At 40.3% G+C, this 19508-nt stretch overlaps 1 protein-coding gene across 1 annotated transcript; it reads right to left on the reverse strand.

Annotated features, from left to right (window-relative positions):
- Nucleotides 1–2979: 2979 nt before the first annotated feature.
- LOC122879140 (transcobalamin-1-like) lies at nt 2980–6217 on the reverse strand. The gene is made up of 5 exons (XM_044202891.1): nt 6065–6217; nt 5507–5604; nt 5195–5336; nt 3581–3717; nt 2980–3459 (listed from the first exon to the last, which is right to left on the reverse strand). Exons 2-5 carry the CDS (start codon nt 5574–5576, stop codon nt 3398–3400), a joined length of 411 nt encoding a protein of 136 aa, XP_044058826.1. The 5' UTR covers nt 5577–5604; nt 6065–6217; the 3' UTR covers nt 2980–3397.
- Nucleotides 6218–19508: the final 13291 nt, after the last annotated feature.

The following is a 19508-nucleotide window of genomic DNA, read 5'->3' on the forward strand; positions in this document are numbered from 1 at the left end:
GCTGACGTTGTAGTGTTTTGAATGTATGATGTGTGTTTCAGGGGACTAAGCGGTCGGACAGAAGGCCAATCAACTTTTTAAATGTCACGTTTTTAATGCTGTGAGCACGACAAATGAAATTCCATTCAATCCCATTGTATTGAGTGAGTAGTTGTCATTGGACAGACTCAGCTCTGTGAAGCACACCACCATTTCTGACCAAAACACTGTAGCTTGGAGAGATGCACGACGTTGTCTTTTCTGTGTACCTGCAAGAGAGCGCTGAAATCAGGATGGCCTGTCACACATAGGTTCATCCACTGCATTGCTGCCTTACTCTGACTCCTCCAACAGCGTTTCCAAAAAGTAAGTAAAGCTATATTTATATAGCACTTTTTAAAACACACAGTCACAAAGTGCTTCACACACAAGAAAAATATAAATGAATAAATAAATAACGTAAAAGATAAAAGAGAAATTACAATATAAAACACAGCACAAACCCAAACTAAAATGAACCAAAACACAAGTCAGAGATGGATGGAGATCTATAAGAAGGCTTGCCTATGAAGATGAGATTTTAGAAGCCACTTGAAACATTCCAAAGATGCAGCAAAGCTGATAGTTTGGGGAAGATGAGGGTTGGAGCTAAAACAGCGAAGGCGCGATCACATTTTGTTTTGCAGTTGGAGCGGGGGATGGATAAAAGCAGTGGTCGAGAAGTGGAATGAGGAACGAGGAGATCCACATGAGGAAATGTAACTGGGGGCAAGGTCATGCAGAGCTTTATATGTAGGATCAAATGGATCTTGTAGTTCATTCTGAATTTTCTAGAAAGCCAATGGAGGGATGCAAGAACAGGACCAACAAGAAAAAGGCTTATTCATGGCAGCAAGAACACTGTTATGGATTGCATTGTTTGGCATGTGTACATCTCCACCAGCAGCTGCTGTCTGTTGGTTCTAGCGGCTGAAAAACACATTTAAATATTACGGCACCACTTGCATGAATTTGGAAATGGTTGTTAGTAATGTAAGTGTATATAAGCACATAGGACTCACTGGGCAAAACCAGTGTGGCCTTTTAACACAGCTGGAGCCCCAACCCAGTCCACACTGATCCAGGTTGGGAGACACTGATCCCTTTGTTTGGACTGATGCTGGCTTTCTAACTGGACTTGGGTTTATGCTTTTTTTTTCAATGCCAAGGAAGAGGAAAACAGTATAGAACAAAAGCAACCTTCTCCTCATGGGTTCAAGTTTAAAACATTAGTAAACATCAGATCTTGGAAACTTTGTAACATGACAACATTTTTATAGTTAGCTGGCTTTGTAAAAATAATACAATGCAAGGTGAAATGGGATGTTTACATTCTAAATATTCTGCTAAAATATTTGCAGGCAGTGAGTCAATGAGCCAGATCATTCTGTAGCTGTTCCTGTATAAATCCTAGTATCTTTCCTGAGAACCAAGGGCAGCTAAGTCTGCTGTGAAACCACACACAAAATATAAAGCTTCAGTGTTGCACATTATGTTCCATGTGAAACCTGTATTTCATGACTGGATAGACTGTTGCTGAAAAAAGCTGCCTTCTTCTCCAGGACACTCGAGGCGGGTTAAGCGTCCTCTAAAAGAAGGCCTAGTTCTCCAAAGCTCCTGCCTTTGTGGGCACATTCTTTGAAGGAGGCGACCTCTGAAACTGGATTGAAGCTGTGTCCCATTTCCATACTAAATACTTTACTATACTAGTAGTAACTTATAGTATACAGTATGTATTATACAGTATACTGTCTTTTACAGAATGCAAGCAAACAATGTGCTTTGCTGTTTTGCAGGTAATTAAGCAATAAGTAATAATAATGTAATGTTGATCAAACGGTGTCCTTGGATGCCACTGCCAAATAAACTGTTCTCTAAAGATTTAATACCACTGTTTGGTTTCTGTGGTATCTGGAGCGGCCTCAGTTACCTTACTGTTGTCTTTAATAACGGGCCAGAGAGTGAGGTTGCTGTTAACACTTTATTTTGTCAGCCACAAGCCACACAATTTTCATATATCTGTTGAGCATGTAATCTGATTGGCTGCAGCATTTAACTGTGGTTAACCCTTTATACAACAGCCTCAACACTGTCTGTACTAAAAATGGAACCCTGTGAGCAGCTCCTTCATTTATTTGTGCATTGCATTGTGGGACACTAATGATCCAGACAGCACACTCAAAAATCAAGTGGATTTGACTTTTATGAGTACAGCTAACTTTGTCACTTTGAGAGGGTGAACGCACTACAGACTCAAAACCTGCTTCGCATGAAGTGTGGAATTGGAACACAAGTAATGATTGAGGAACTTTAACAAACTTGGCTGGATCTCGCATCGCAATAGCTATCGCTAACACCTGGTTTCTTTGCAGAAAGGACTGTTTTCAATTACAAATAGGCTTACTTTAGTTTCTGACATTGTGACATGAATTTTGTTCTTGTTAGGGACTTCGTACATATTTCAGGGACGATTCGTTCTTAAAGTCACAGATACCTTGCAGTACTTTTATCTTACTGAAGTGCTGCCAAGCTCTCTGGTGGCAAACACATTTAACGTCTTCCTGATTCTGATTACTCACGGTAAGCAGGAGGAGGCATTTACAACTTTGACACAATGTCCTGCCCAGTTTTAAGTCTTCCTCATTGTGTACTACAGTCAATGTATCTCTGTGTTGTCTCAAGAGGGACTCCTCTAAAGACCAAATGGGTTCCTTTGTGTGCCTACATTCAAACGGCAAAACCTCAAATTGTATGTCTGATGAAAAACATAGGAAGGCCTTTGTGTCATTTGAACACTAAATCAGAGTGATGCTTAACAAGATTGTCAAACAGTGACCGACAGGTGTAGCATCTGAAGAGATGCATTGTTAGCAACACTGATTAGCCTAGTTTGGACAAGTTTATGATCATTTGTATTATTCTGAAAAACTCGTTGTGGAAAAACAAACAGTTAAACGCAGATTTGCTGTAAAGGAGATTTAAATTTTTAATTCAGAAAGATTCACACAAAGCATTTTCAAGTGTATAACAATAGTATGTAATCCCACAGCCTCAGTAATGAGAAGACGTCTTCATGAAGAAGTATCTGGTTGCCAAGCTGGACATTTCAGGTGAAGGTGGATTCCAATGACATAATCAAAAATTCAAAGCAAAGTATTGTCAACTCTTTCCTTGTCAGTACTGTCAGTACAGAGTCTGTTGCCTTACTGTATGTGCATTTAGCACACTGTTTACATTAGGGAGCATGTATTAAGCTGTTATTTCTCACTGAACAATAATCACAAATGAATCTTAGGTGATTGATAATCTATGTAATCCATAATCATACAATTGAATCCGACTCTGGCTTTGATCCCATATTGATGTCCATCCTGATCCTTTAGTACTTGTTATACTTCAGGATGATTTGCTGATTTGCACTCGGAATGTAACATCCAATACCTGCAAACAAAATCAAGGTAAAGCAAGATTATAAATTGATTTACTACGAGACTAAGAACAAGATACAGTGGATGTTGACTTTAAGAAGACAGACAGAAAGGTTTTCTCTTGGTTGACTCACCAACATCAGGTCTTATGATTGTGTTGTTGGTTGTCTTGACCAGCAGCTCCCAGTAGGTACGTTTCGCAGTGCTTCCAGCCAGGCCGTTCACACTCTGCAGGTACGGGCCATAGTTTGGATCCTCTGTGTAGGTGAACCTGCAAAAACAACAGAAGATGACTTTGTGAAGGACTTTTCCTTTTCAGACATGGAATGCACGAGTGGGATCAGAGAGGGAGAGGGAGAACAGAGGCGAGTTAAAAAGGTTACGACAGCAAGGAAGAAGATTGTTTTTGTTCTCTCACAGGCTGCATCACTTATGAATTTTAAAACTCATTACCGTTGAAGCTTTAATTAATGACCTATTCACAGCGAATCCACTGATACATTTTCTCATCAATTCCATAATTTGACATTATGGATAGTGAATTCTGCGCCTGTTTTTATAAAGAATGGCAGGACGTTACGTTGGGACTCGTTTCATTGCTGCATGTAAAGCATTTTGCTGGATATTCATTTATTCATCCATGCAGTTGGCATGAATGAAAATTGATAAGATAGGTAGAGAGTGCTGGTCAGAGTATTTCTGTGGCTGAACGAAGGTTTTTAACGTCTTCTGCCCTGGTCAAACCACGAGGGGAAAAGTAGTTATTATAGACTGTTCTGATATGAGAAGAATCTCCTCAGCAACTTTAAAATTGGCTCTTTCACAGTTTTTTTTTTGTTTATTTTATTGTCTTTGTGCATAAGAGATGGAAATCGAGATAATACCTTTATTGCAGTGATCTTAGAAGGCGGAACAATACGCATACTCTCTCTCTCCAGGTTTCCCCTTGTGCTGCTGCATCCTTTGTTAATCTGACAGCATTCAATTCAGCCTTGTGCCGTGTTGAAAGTGATACAGAAATGTTACAGGTCCAACCTAGTAAGATTGCCGTTGTGACTTTTACATAAATGTGACTTGGGCGCTTATTCAGACATGACAACAACATTAAATTGCCATCAGATTTAAGTAGAGGGGCTTTAGATATGGGCAGTTATTACTGAAATAGTGACATCAGCCCATCAGTCTGTGTGCACTTTTAAGACTAATTTACAAAGTGCTTTATGAATCGAAATAGCAATACAACAGGGTAAAAAAGACAAAAAGTACCCTTATAAGAACAGTAAAGTATTGAAAGCATAATGGAGATAAAGACAGAGAGGAAAATATAAAAAGGTAGTAAGGTGTGTTTGAGGAAAACAGATGATGATCGGAGGCTGCACTTAAAGCTGTCTCTTTGTATCAGCTAAAGGTGTGAAATGGTTTTTGACTGATCCCAGAATCCAGGCAGTCACTATAGTCTAGCTGTGACCAGATACAAGGGTGGATTAGTTTTTCAAGATCAGCAAAGAACAAACCTGACCTCATTTTGACTCAGTGTTTCTCATCTGGACAAAATATGATTGAGCAAGATTAGTCATCTGAGACACACCCACATACGTGAAATGCCACGCGTTTCAAGCCAAATGAGAGAATGAGAAGCAATGTGTTGCCCCTGTCTCTGTAGACAGAACCATAAAGATGCTGGTGAAAGAGTGAAGCAAAAGGTGTTCATTTGTTTGAGAAAGTAGCAGCTGATGTTATGATCTTACTTAAAGCCTGTGTTGGAGCTCTGCAGTCTCTTCAGTCCACCCAGTAAGATTCCTCTGTAAACCACGTACGTGCTGTAGGTCTTATTGAGAGAGTGACTTACAGAGTTTGTAACCAGGACACTAATGGGAGTTTGATCAGAGCCTGAAAAAAGGGAGTCAAAGTTAGTACAGAAGGTAAAAGAAGGAGAGGACAAACAATAACTTCAACAATAAAATTTAATTCTTCTCAGTGGCCATGGCTGAGGACTTTTTTGTATTCAGTAATAATAAAAACATTTGAAATAAATTGCTTTAAACTCTTCTGAAGCTCACTTGTAGCTGGAACTCCAGGAAGCAGCAGCAGCAGCAGCAGGGTTGCAGAGAGGAGAGCAGCCGTCTTCATTCTGACTGTTGGACACCAGACTCTGAACCTGAACAGTTAGATTCAGAGACACAGAAATAACATTCAAAATATCATCCTTAAAAATGGTAAGGTTTTTCACAAAAGCAGTTAAAACGTCACATCAGTTTTGCACAGGCTGTTGCAAGATTATGGGTTTTTTATAACCAGTTTTCAACTAGACTCCCTTAATCTTTCAGTACAGGACTCGGCTGGAACTGTCTTCTGTCTTTGAGCCTGTTTACTGCTGCTGCAAAAAGTAAAAAAAAAATGAAAAGTAAAATGTAAAAGTGTGGACTTTAACTCAGGCTGCATGTCCAATGGTAAGAAGCGACTACAGGTAACTCTAGGCCCACAGTCCCACCTCATGTCAAACGCAAAATCTCAAAAAATCAAATAAGTAAATCAGCCAATGCCATTTAAAATAATAATTAAAAAAGTTGGGTACAAGATCTTTTTCTGACGTCTTTCACCTCCTCACTGTAACAGACCTGTAAGAGTGCAGGAGAAGTTAAGATTGTCGAGATCTGTTAGGAAAGCCTTGTTCTTCGGGTAGCTCCTGGTCCTGCTGGGAGAACTCCTGCTCAGAAGCTTTTATAGCTCTCCTCCATACATCACATCATACTGAAACAACCAGTCATCACTCATCAGGCTGACACCCAGCTGAATCATATTACATTTCAAATTCTTCTCACATCTATAGGACAGTATGTGCAGTCATCAACAATGAACACATAAGCAACAGGAACACATCATCCTAAAAAGAAGGAACTTCCCTCTATAGCTGTTGGATTGCTGCCCAGGAGGTGACACGATCACCTCAGTTTGTCTTTCTGTTCTTTATAAACACAGTAGTTAGTGTGTGTGGGGGTGTATGGTTGTTACTATGAACTGCTTTATGGTCAGTTGACAATGTGAATATTAATCCACATTTTATTAATATCAGAGTTTTGACCACTAGTGGCGCTATGCAGAAATGTTTTGATCATAGGTTTTGATGAGCAGAGCACCAGAGGGGTCACTGGTCTGTGACAATACACGAAAGATACAAACAGAATTGATACACATCATATAAAGTTTGCCCAAGGAAACTATCCTGAGCCTGACTGACGGGTTAGCAGAAGTACTGAGCCGCATTAAGAAGCCACAGCAGCTCTGTTGAGATTTTATGCTACTGGGAGATTTTTGTATTGCTACAAAGAAGTATGTAGCAATACAAAAATCTCCCAGTAGCATAGCACAGTAAAATTTGCTTGTAACCTAATAGTTGATTTAAGCCAAAGCCAAAGTTTATCTTAGTGAAACCGGCCCGACTGTCAGCTCTGTGTTCACAGACTTGGCCTCAATTTTTAATCTAAGCTTGTCGGCCTCAGACTCACTCGCTCAGCTCAGCTGTGTTTTGACTGTAATGTTTTAAAACTGGATGCGTTTTCTCTCTCGTGCCTTGTTCTGTACTGAGGATTTCATGAGCTGAGAATATTCTTCTGAATTCTAATAAAACTTGCCTGCAGTAGGTCTTGGTGTCCTGTGTACATTCAGTATGAACTCATGCACAGATCCAGGGCCAGATTAACCCACTAGGGCGACCCGGAACAAAAATGAGCTGTGAGCCCCTCACAATTTTGCTGTGTGTCCAACGCTGTGTCCTGACGTTTACAATGAGAGAGATGGGTGGAAACAACAAAAGTTAGAAGCAATAAAAGGTTGTGGCTGATGAAGAACAGACCCTCCGCTTCTGAAACGTCAACACTTCCTGTCCTGTCTGTAGCCTGTGAGGATGCCCCAACTCTCCCCAATGACAAAACAATGGAAAACACCTACTGTCAACTACACAAAGAGCCACACTTTACTAATCTTGTACAACTTCCGTCAGCCCATGACTTTACACATTCCCAGGATGTTTTTGCTACAATCAGAACTTCAGCAGAGTGTGAAAGCAAACTGAAGTCAAGGAACAAGAAGTACTTCTCCACTTGCTTCCTTGTGTTACGTCAACACTGTAGAAGTATGGGTTGGATTCATTATAAAGCTGAGCCCAGTCCCACCTTTGCTCTGCAGTACAAAAAGACAGCAATGGCAACTGAGTCAGGTAAGGCAAATATTACTGCTCGAAATGTTTATCAATTCAATACCATATGTTTGTAACTGTATTCCAGCAGCAAATGACATGAAAATCTGTTTTTTTATCCTTTGTCTTCTACAGATAACCTTGGATGTCATCCATTCTCCTTTACACTAAATATAAAGAACACTGTGGATCCACAGCCTGTTAAACCTTTCCCTGTTTCAATTCAATTTTATTTATACAGCACCGGTTCATAACAGAAGTTATCTCATTGAGCTTTTCCTATAGAGCAGGTCTAGAGGGTACTCTGTATAATATTCCAACATGTGGTCAGACCCTCCTTCAGGCAATACAAGCATATCAGAAAACCAATGCTAGGTTTAGGTAACTTATGCAATAAAATGTATTTAGTTCACAATAATGTGTGTAAGCCTCAGATGCATATGTGCATTTTTTTATTATTATGAGACAAATCAGATGAAATCAATCAGCAAGGTTTACAGACGTGATTGTTTTGGAATCATGCTGGATGTAGAACTTCATTATAATATTTGATGTGCCTTATTATTATGTAGAGGCATCTATAACTTAACTAAATTACAACTAGATTGCAGCTGTGTACTGATTTATTACATTTGAGATCAGATCAAATTAAGTGTGTGATCAATAACCCTGATTGATATTTTCAAGTTCATGCATAATTCGCTAGTCACATACGTGAAATGCCACTTTGAAACTCAAAATGAGAGAATGAGAAGAAATGCATTGCCCCTGACTCTGCAGACAGAACTTTAGGTGTATGGTTCCAAGTGGTGAAAGAGTGAAGCAAAGGGTGTTCATTTATATATATAAAAAGTTGCATGTTATTACTTAATGCTAATGATTCAGCTTAAATAAAAGAAACAGCTGATGTTATGATCTTACTTAAAGCCTGTGTTGGAGCTCTGCAGTCTCCTCAGTCCGCCCAGTAAGATTCCTCTGTAAACCACGTACGTGCTGCAGGTCTTGTCGGGGGGTGAAACAGAGTTTGGAACCAGGACACTAATGGGAGTTTGATCAGAACCTGATGAAGGGAAGTCAAAGTTAGAAGAGAAGAAAAAATAAGGAGTAGAAAGACAGTATGCGCTGTCATAGACTGGCGACCTGTCCAGGGTGGACACCTGTTATGTCCACTGGAATGTCCATTGGCTCTGGCCCTGTGTGACCCTTCAATGATAAAACAGAAAACGAAAACCATTAAAACTCATTTCTTTGGCCAGGATTTTTGAGTCTAAATCAACTGATTAGAAACGTTGTCTTATGGATCTGATTTAACTTCAAACATCTGTGTCTTTTACATCTTCATGGAACATCTCAAACACAAAAATGGTGTAAAAACTGAGATTCATCTAAACTTTAGAAAAAGAAAAAAATCAGAGCTGTCCCTTTAGATTCTAAAGCCCTGATTTTTTGACATGACATGGTAGGGCATTGGCTCAGGCCTTGGAACCAGTGTGATTCACTGCAACACATACCACCTCATCTCAAACAAACCAAAATCTCTCTTAAGAACAGAACTCTATGTAAAAATAAATTAGGACTCCATGTACAATGACAAAGTGGACACACTGAGCAACACTACTGTTCATTAACAGTTATACACTCTAAGAAGAGGAAGTAATGCTCCTCTTCTGAGAATGCCTACTGAGAAAACACCTACAGTCAACAAAATCAGTGTGAGAGGAAGTACTTGTATCCTTTACTGAAGTTACGATACTACAATGTAAACACATTCTATTACAAATCCGGTAATCGAGTATTTATACTTGTTCTTTTTACGCTTCCCAGAACTCAAAATGGAGTTTCCCAGAACAATACAAACAAGTTGAAAGTGGAGGGTGCAGCTGAAGCCTAAAAACAACATACTTGTTTCAAAGTAAATGTACTGGTTTATCCACTGCAGTCAGACAGAATATGGACAGTGACACTTTCTGTTGTGCCAGCTCTGCACTAAAGAATATTGGATTTGAAATGAAACAGTGTCTGTGGTGGTAAAGTGCAGACTTTCATCTTTAATTAGTATCTCCACATCAGATTAACAGTGAAGACATTCTATCCCTTCTATTTACACATTTGGAGTCGTGTTTCTGACAACCTGATGAATGTAAGTGCAATAGTCACTCTCCTTTTTGCTCTATTTTTGGTCTCCACCAACTCCTGAGACAAATATCTGGGTCTTAAGCTGCTTAATGCTCCACTACGTTCACCAGCTAGATGCTCACTTTGTCTGTCTGTTGTTTGGTGCTGCGCAGGTAGTGTGCAGTGTGAGCTTCTTTAACTGAAAACAGTTGCCCGCTGCTGCTGGAACTGATGCTGATGAGAGCACTCAGACTGAACCAAAACAGTAAAGATGTGGGCTGCAAAGCCAAAACAATGAGCTGAAAGAGTCTGAAACGCTCTGTAGAGCTGAGAGGAACTGCATAAGTCACTGCGAACGGCCCCTATCAGCTTAAATGTAATAATTTCATCTATAGAGAATAGATTAGAATTCTCTCTATCATATTTGAATCATGGAGCTATAAAAAAACACATACTTAATATTTAGTGTCAGATCCTGTGCAGTCAGTGACTGTCTGAACTCTTCGACATGCAGACACCCCTGATGATGTTTTGCCAGGCCTGTGCTGCAGCCATCTTCCCTTATTAAGTAGGTCTGATTTACAAACAAGCAAACAAACAAGTATAAATTATAAAATTGTCATTAATTGAATTTAAATAAACAGAATTAAGTCTAGGATGTATTTGTGCTCATATTGCAGATGGATTTCCAAAACAAATTCTCATCAAACTGAAATAGATTGTGTATCAAGGGCAAATGCTCTGCAACTTAAGAAAACACATGCAAAAAGACAAAATACAAGCAAAATAAAAAAAAAAATCTTCATTAGTTTGCAGCAGTTTCTGTATTTGGTTGCGTTGTGTGTATTTTCAGCGTGTTTTCTAAATGCTTATTATAAATTGTCCTTGTTGGCCACCGTAAATATCAAACACTTCAACCAATTTCAGTTGACTTGCTTGCTTCCAATGCAGCTGATAGTACACTCATTCTATTTTTAAAACTTATTCTCTTCAAATCAACAACAGTCTTAAAAGTTACGACATTCTGATAATGCTCATGCATCCTTGGGATCCCTTGGATGGTTCTGTCAAACTGCCACACCAGGGCAGCACTGAGCTGCCTATCAGGCTTTGTGCTGTCACAATTAAATCCACAGAATGTTATTACTATAACATTTTTGTCCTTTCATAGCTGGTAAAGCATGGGTTTAATAACACTAAAGCCGCCTCTGTTGCACTGAAGTCAAGTCAAGTCAAACTTTATTTATATGGCACATTTCATACACAGGGTAACACAATGTGCTTTACATAAAGAGCAATACAATACAATTATACAAGTGCAAGTGCATGTGCAGAAAATACAAAACACACACACACACACACACACACACACACACACAGAACTTAGTCATAGATTGTAGTGAAAATAAGGTTTTTAGCCTGCTTTTAAGTGTTTGGTGTAGGGGCCTCTCTCAGGTCCTCAGGCAGGGTGTTCCATCTTCTTGGGGCATAGATACAGAGGGCAGCCTCCTCTGCTTTGTGTGTGCCAGGAAGTCCAGCCTTGATTCAGCATAGCATGATACGCTGTACACTGCCTCACCACTGACTCATGATCCACAAAATATGACCAAGGCACAGCTGCAATATCAGCCCAAAGCCCCGAACCCTCACAGACTTGAATTAATGTCACCTGTGTGCTCAGTAAAGTGTGTGAGTACAGGAGAGTGAAAGATCCCAAAATGGGCAGCGGTGATAGACCATGGGGCTCATATCTCTAATATAGTTTTATGACTTTGTTGCTCATTTCTCATTTCACTGCTGTTTTGCAACCTCACAAATCCAGAATTGCACCAATGTAAGCATTGACATTTTTCAGGCTGATGGTTCTTCACAAGAGGAGCAATAGAAGAGCAACGTTTACCTGACAGCTGCAAGCTTCAGCCGCAGTCTTTTTATACCTAGACAGAGTTTCAAGGTGTTCTGGGGACGTTCAGTGTGATTCCAGCAAAATGGCAATAGGTTGAGTTTCAGCAGAATTGAATTCAGCCCAAACTGTGTGAGACCTGTTGTTTGAGGCATAAATCAAATTTGAATATTTTATAGGAATATGTGAAAGAAACACTTCCGGTATTCCTTTTCCACACATCTTTATGGAGCTGGAATTCCAATCAAACAAAAATAGGACTTTCCTGTACCACAGTGTCAGAGGGGTATTGTAACAACCAGTTCCATCCATGAAAGGCCTGTGTAAATCCACACACTGCCTTCTACCTTTGTGGGGTAGAAAATTCCTGTTTATTTCAGATTTGTTTGCTGTTTAAAAGAATAACATCTCTTAGACTGGCTACCAGAAATGTGAGGCTTTAATACAATTAACATCTTCATGTTATCAGCACTTGCAGTCCTTAATCATCAGGAGAATGAAAGGGGCCCTCACAAAAGGTTTATGTGCTTTAAAGAAATAAAAACTACAGAGAAAAGGAAAAACTTGTATTTCATGTTTTGTGGATTTTCCTTTTCAGTTGAAGAAAAGAAGGAAGACAAGATGGCAAGATGGAAGTACAGAAGGAAGGAAGAATAAGATTTAAAAAAGTAGAACAAAGGACCATGGGAAGGAGGAAAAGAAGTGTAGAAGGGAGGAAGGTCAGAAGGAAGGAAAGAAGGAAAGAGTAAAAAGAAAGAGGGAAGGATGTAGATAACGGGAAATAAAGGAAAGAAATAAGAAATGAAGGATGAAAGAAGGAAAGTAGGAAGGAAATAAATAAGAAAGTACAGAAAGAAGAAAAATGCCCTCTAGAGTCTAATTATTGATTAAGAGCAGATGGGGAGGCAGGGAGTCACAGGTGTGCAGGAATCAAGCACACTGAGGACAACTGGTGGCCAGGTGAGGAATGGCTGAGTCAGGAACAAACAAGAAATAATAATACTCCCTGTATAGATGCCAGTATGAGAAATGTATTCAAAACCTCTCATTGCTTCCATAATCCCAGTTTCATGATGTTAAAGGTACAGCCCTGCGAGGGCAACAAATCTCGGCCAAGCAGATGTCCTTCACCGGCATGCCCCTAAACAGGGTGGCCGATGAGGCAATGCCCCGAGACCCGCTGGTGGGGTGCGACCCATTGCATCCTAGCCCTGGTGAACCGTGTCACATATCCAGTGCATCAAACACTGAGCTGACAGCTGAGCTCCATGAGCTTGCGCGCCATGGCAGAAGAAAAGTCAGTCAGACTAAAAGGAGCGGCGTCTTCATAGAAACAATGTCCAGGCTCGCCTGCTCCAAGGGCGCAAAGGCCATCCACGACCGTCTGGAGTTCCCGCTGACGATCAAGGCGACGTATGGGGGAACTCAGTTGGCGGACCTCGTAGGAAGTGTTTTACGAGCAGGTGGCTACTGGCCATAAAGTAGTCAAACCTGTCGTGGCCAGCCGCAATCGCCGCTGCAAACAGCCCCTGCAGGAAGGCGAGTATGTCCTGTAGGGGCATGAACGTGGGTTGAGGGCTCTGCCCTCACACCAGTCCGCAAACACATCCACGATCCCTTCAGTGGCGAGCTCGGTCTGCTGGTGAGTGAGGCGGTCCAGTAAGCCCGCCAGGAAAGCCATGTGCCCATGCCACCAGCACCAGCGGGAAAAAAAAATTAGAAAGAAGCTCCATGGAAGCCCATTTCCATTAGGAAAAGAAAAAAACAAATAGATATTTAATAGAAATGTACAAATATATACTAAGTCAAAATTATACTGATTATAATACTATTTTGCATACTGTTTAATTACAAGATAGTATATCAAACTTTTTTACTATCTATCTCATAATTTTGACTTAGAAAATCCAAATGTTTTCATCATTCCTTATTTCTCATCTCTTTTTTTTTCCTGGCAGGAATGGGCTTCCATACAGTATATTCAGCCACCTGATCCCAGCTATGACCCTAGTGTTTTTTTACGATTATTTTCTTTTAATATCTTATGCTTTGTTTAAATATTTTATTTGTATGGTTTACTTGTGTACTGTGTTTTGTACTTTGATGGATTTCTGTTAGCATATTTGTTCTATATGTGACATGTTCTTGTGCTGCTTTGATGTTTTTGTGAGCTAAAGACAGTTTCCAGTCTGTTCTGTAGGCCTACAGGAAAGTTATAGTTTCTGATTTAGTTGAACTGTCAACTTTATGACAATATCCAAGATAATAATTAATCTGTTGGCCCAGCAGATGAAAACTACAGCTCTAATGTCTAATCTGGCTCACTGAAAATATCTAATGTTTATTAATATGCACTGATCTTTGAATCAATGAATTTTGCGTAGGGCATGATGGGATGGCTCTGATGGGAGTGATAGGACATCACGATAAACGAACAGGAGGACCTTGGTTCTCTGTAAAAATCCAAAGCAATTATTGGAGAGCAGTGAATCTTTGCAATCTAATAGTGCTCTCTGTGTTCTTTTCGAGCCTTTAAACTAATTCTTGATTGATCGCTAATTATCGGTGACGGGGCCCCTGGGGACAGCCGGGCCACTCAGCAGCTATAACTTCCAAACAGTGGACCGTGCGCCCAGTTCTGGCAGCTCAATAGTCTTCAGGACGTGTGAATAATCATCGTGGCCTGTTTCCCAATAAAGAAGGTGGAGCCTCCCAACAACGAAGCACTGGAAAGCCATCATTACCTTGTGGACGGCGCTAGTCTGAGGCGCAGGTAAATAGCCTTAATGATGAAAGTTATTTGACTGCATCATCATTTTCAGGAATGTGTCCATACCAATCAGCTGTTGAACTTTAATCCTCAAGCCCAACATACAATAACATCAGTTGTACTTTTTCATGTTATTGACTGTGGTGTTGAGTCAAAAACGTCGGACTGATCACCTTCTCCGCGTAATGACAAGAGTGTCTCTTAATAGCACACGGATTGATGTTGGCCCCATGGATGTGAATCACTCTTCGGCCCCGCCAACAAAAGCATTAACAAAGAGCGTCATCGATGACAATGTATTTATTTTTTCAAGATCAATCGAGGTGCAGGTCTTTGTCTTGGAAATCTATTCCCTCAATTTGCGTTGTGCTGCAGGATCCAGACTATAAAGGTGGAGCTGGTGTGGTGATGCTGCTCAGAGCTGCAGTGCTGGTTCACCAGGAGGAACTCTGAAGGCTTCAGGACCTCCTGCTACACTACGTGGTGATGGCCCAGGTTGAGCAGGTAGGTCCTGAAGCGCTGACGAATAATTCACTTAAGCTGATAAGAGTAACAGTGTATTTGTGATTAGAAGATTATGGGCTAGAACAAGCTGCAGGCCATGATAAGGAGCATTATAGGGTCATTTAGATTAGCTGTATGTAATAGAAGGATATTACAACAACAATCTCATTGATAATAGCTACTCAAAGCTACTAGAGTTGCAAAAATTATTCTATTAGTCAATTAGTTGATCCAAAGAAAATACATTTTTATAATCGATTAATTATTTGAGTCACTTTTCAAAGTTAAAATGCCCCAAACTTTCTGGTTCCACCTTCTCAAATGTGAGGATTCGCAGCGTTTCTTTGTCATATATGATAGTGAATGAAATATCTTTAGGTTTTGGACTGTTGGTCAGACAAAACAAGCAATTTGAAGGTGTCACTTTGGACTCTGGGAAATTGTGAATTTTCACTACATTTTAACATTTCATAGACCAAACTTCGTAGATAAATCGAGACAATAATCAGCAGGTGAATCACTAATGAAAATAATTGTTAGTTGCAGCTGTAAAAGCTATTACTATCATCATGGAGCTTGTTTGCTGTTGATGCTAATGAGGCTTTTCTTGAATACATTTTCTGTATGTTTGAAGAAGAAGACAGCAGTTGCTAGTTATAACAGTGCACAGGTAGTGGGGAAACTAGATATTTTGTTTTGTCATAGAAGGAAAAGGTGTAACTAATAACATTCAACATCCCTTCAGGTGTGCTGCTTCCAGGGCCTTGCTGTTTTACAGGTGGAAAATATGAATCACTTTGCTGATTTGAATCATTTCATTCAATTCAGAGATACGTAGTAACCAAGTATCCCATTTGCTCTTTTCTTCTAAGATAGCATCACTGTTCAAATGCACTTCAGTATGTACAACAGTAAGTGAACCTATCAAAGTTCATACAACCGCAAAGGTTAGCGCTGATTGTGACCGTCTTCAGTTCTGTAGCAAGTTCAGTATGTTGCCTGATGAAGCTGTCACGTTTAGCTCAGTACAAAGCAAGGCCTGAACAAGAACAGTGTTTCAGGTTAACAGCTATGACATTAGAAAATTGTGTGGCTTTAGAGGGTCTTTCAGTACGCTTTTAACCAGGTAGTGTCACACTGTAAGCAAAAGGCTACTGATTAAGTGATAAAGATGATTCAGTGTAGTCAGACTCGGATTTGTTTGTACATGTATACTGAGCACCTCTAATGCTGGCTCACTGGAATGGCTTACTGGGACTCTGAAATGGAATTGATCCATTGTTAATGTTATTAGTTATACCTGTCTAAACGAAACATTCAGTTTTTATACACCACATACCTAGAGCAAACGTTTAGAAACCTTGAGATCTGGTGCAACTCTCACTTCTTGGCCTCAAAACTTCTCAGTGTGCCGCTGCATTTTATTAAGTTAAACTATTTATTCGCATCTGACACTGCACTGTAATTTGAAAAGTGCTATACAAATAAACTTGCCTTGTTTTTTGCTTTTCCTACTATGACAAGTCAAAAGCCATGTCCCAATTCCATACTACATACTAATTTTATACAGTATTTACTAAATACTATTTATCACAGAATACTAGTTTCACAGTTAATGTACAAATAATCAGTTTACTTAACTGTTTATGAATACACTGATCAAACAAGCAATCAAAGTGGGAATGACAAACTTCACAAAAAGAAAGCTAAATGTTTTTCTGAAGAATTAATATTTTATTTGTTATTATTGTTTTCAAGAGATCTTCTTCGAGTTGTTTCACCACCATTCACATTTTTTCCCCCCATTTCCTTTGTGTTTTGCATTGTGGGAGAATAGTGTACATTAACTGCACACTCAAAAATTAAGTAGATTAAGTATACTTAATTCCCCCACTTTTCTACTGTTAAAACTCCATATACTTAAAAGCTGCTTGGAATTACTATGTAGTATGGAGCTGGGACACAGCTAAAATGCCTCCTGTGAAAAAAAGGTCTATTGCCAGCACACACAGACACCTAACCTGCCCTAAGGATTTTGAAAGTGATTCTCTCCATGGACTGACTGCAGTATGAGTTTAGTCCAAAGGATGGTGCTAGTGCTCCATGTGAGGGCTTACTCCACCTGTAAAGTTAAACAGCCACTGCAAAGCACAAGTAGCGAAGTACCAAATCTGGAGCACCATCTCTCACCTTCCTGTCTCAATAGTTCTCAAAGTCTGCAATTGCCCCCTTGTTTTTAAAGTACACAACGTGCTTTATCTCCAATAGCGAGAGCAGTCATTGCTCTCCTTCAGCTAGTCTCTCCTGTGTACTGCTTCTGTTGATCAGCCTATATCACGGCTTTTTGCAGCTATAATAACATGTAAAGAGAAGACTGATCTCCGTGTTATGTGCTACTATAGTGTGCTGTTGAGGTTCACACATTTGTTGCTAATGGTGTTTCAAGTGTTTTGTCAATCCGATAGCTTATAACCACGTCCGTCAACGTCTGGCAAAACTAGATCAATACTTTAGCAAAATCAATTAACTGTTTTATCAGTGGGTGAAAGTGTTTCCGAGGGATTATTTAAATCTCTGCTCCAAATTAGTCCAACTTGGACAATGTAATTGCTCTTTGTCCTTCCTCTACTCATTTTGCATCCTGCCTGCTGAGGAGGAGTTGTGTAAAGGCTGACAATGATTTATTTCTTGAAACTTTTTCTTAACATAGTCCCGAGCTACTTCATTTAGTTAAAGGAACAGTCCACTAAATCCATTGATTGTTCAGTTACATTTAACAGTTTATTTCCTGTGGGTGTAGTGATGGAGGTTTTAATGGATACCCTACTTTGCCAAAAATGATTCTAAGGGCTTGAAGACATGCTGTATGTGTTTGCTTTTTAATAGTTTGAAATTAGCCTGTTACAACTTGAGGAGCCTCTTGGGAAACATGAATGACATAAAAAAACATTAAAACGTGTTTTCCCATTGCTACAGTAGCTACTGGTCTAAATTATAAAACAATGCGGTGATTGATGCTGGGCTAGTAGCGCTGTAATGATAATGGTAAAATATGTTTATTGATTTTGATCACTTTCTGTTTTATCCATTATAAACAAGATCATAGTGAGCTAATTCTAAACATTGTATATGGAATCTTATTTTGCTCTCCTCAAATAGGATCAATAAAAGGCAGCATCATTTCTGAATACAGGCACCACACTGCTTAGCAAGTTCAACATGTCTGTGTGTTCTTTAGCTACTTGTTATTGGTTTATTGACTGAGGGAACGAGAAAACAAACAACTGCCTTGCCACCATTATTGCTTTCCACCCCCCTCACTATGCACTTAGTGTAGGCTCGCTGCAGTTCACCAATACACCTCACACATCTGTGTGTGCACAGGAGCAGGTGGATTGACACTGTTCCTCTATTGCCTGTAAACAGCTTGTCACTCCCTGCTCTCTTGGTGGTTGATGGTGGAGGTGGCGGGCTGGTGGTCATCGGGGGGGGGGGTCAAAGTTGATGAACGGTTCATCTTGTTTGTCTGACCCACTTCATTTCATCCCAGACAGGCTGCGGGGGCTGAGAGTTGTGGCCGAAGGGGAGTTAATGACAGGGCTTTTTTAAGCACTGGGGCTCTCGTCAGGATAGACCCAAGACAGACAATAGCCGGGGTCACAGGTCCTCGGAGACCCAGGGTGAGAGGGCTAATGAATCGGTATTGAGCTAAGAGGAGCAGGCCAGTGTGGTCTGCAGCCGCAGGCTCAGATGGTTCTGACACGAGGTCACTTTGTCTGTTTTGTTCCCGACAGGAGGCTGCGCTATGTTACAGTCTTATCAGCAAGTATTTGGCACATAACACAGTCCAGGGTTGACTTTTCAGGGGCTATTCTTTGTAATTATCAAGAATTAACTGAAGAGTTGTTAAGTCACTCATGGAGCTGGGTGGCTGTTCAACACTGTGAAGGAACTAGAGGTCTTCTTCTCTGAAGACCTTGCATGTGGTTGTCGTTCGGAGATGTTAGTGTGGCTGTTTTCATGCATGCTTTGAACCCGACTACTAAGAGGAAGTTGAAGCACTCTGCTTGGGACACAGGGACATTTTGTGGAGATTTGGGAAGTCTTCGCATCAGCTCCTTTGCTAGCCTCTGTGACCTGTTGCTGTATCTTTGTATAAAGGCCTCAATACACTTAAAACAAAGTGCTTGTGGGATTGTCTAACAGTGCCTTAATACCTGCTCTCTGATGCTGGAATCTCTCTCAAGTTCTCTTTTTTCAGTCTAAACACAACTGCTTCCATTACTTGTCGTGTGTACAACCCTGGGTAGCGCTATGAATGCCTTCGAAGACAAACTGTCCGAAAGCGTGCGCCCTTATCCCCATGTGCATGCGTCAGGACTACAAAGACAAACAAAAGACACAGAGTTCTAGAGGGAGATCAGGTTAGGCCAGGAGGAGGGTACGACGGTAGCCTTCCGTCCCACCTCGTGTGTGTTTCAGAACAGGTAAAAACACTTTTGCCTTTAGATGTGGTTTGGCGACATGTCGTACAAACTACTTCATTTCATGGATGTCGAACCCTTAATTCCTGCA

Source organism: Siniperca chuatsi, linkage group LG7, assembly GCF_020085105.1.
Source record: "Siniperca chuatsi isolate FFG_IHB_CAS linkage group LG7, ASM2008510v1, whole genome shotgun sequence".
Classification (NCBI taxonomy): Eukaryota; Metazoa; Chordata; class Actinopteri; order Centrarchiformes; family Sinipercidae; genus Siniperca; species Siniperca chuatsi.

What these genes read in the sequence shown, in the direction of transcription:
- LOC122879140 (XM_044202891.1), bottom strand. Translation starts at nt 5,576, where the DNA reads ATGAAGACGGCTGCTCTCCTCTCTGCAACCCTGCTGCTGCTGCTGCTG. An exon ending in TCCTGGAGTTCCAGCTACAA is followed by an intron (nt 5,337 to 5,506) that starts GTGAGCTTCAGA and finishes CCCTTTTTTCAG; the next exon opens with GCTCTGATCAAACTCCCATT. An exon ending in AATCATAAGACCTGATGTTG is followed by an intron (nt 3,460 to 3,580) that starts GTGAGTCAACCA and finishes TTTTGTTTGCAG; the next exon opens with GTATTGGATGTTACATTCCG.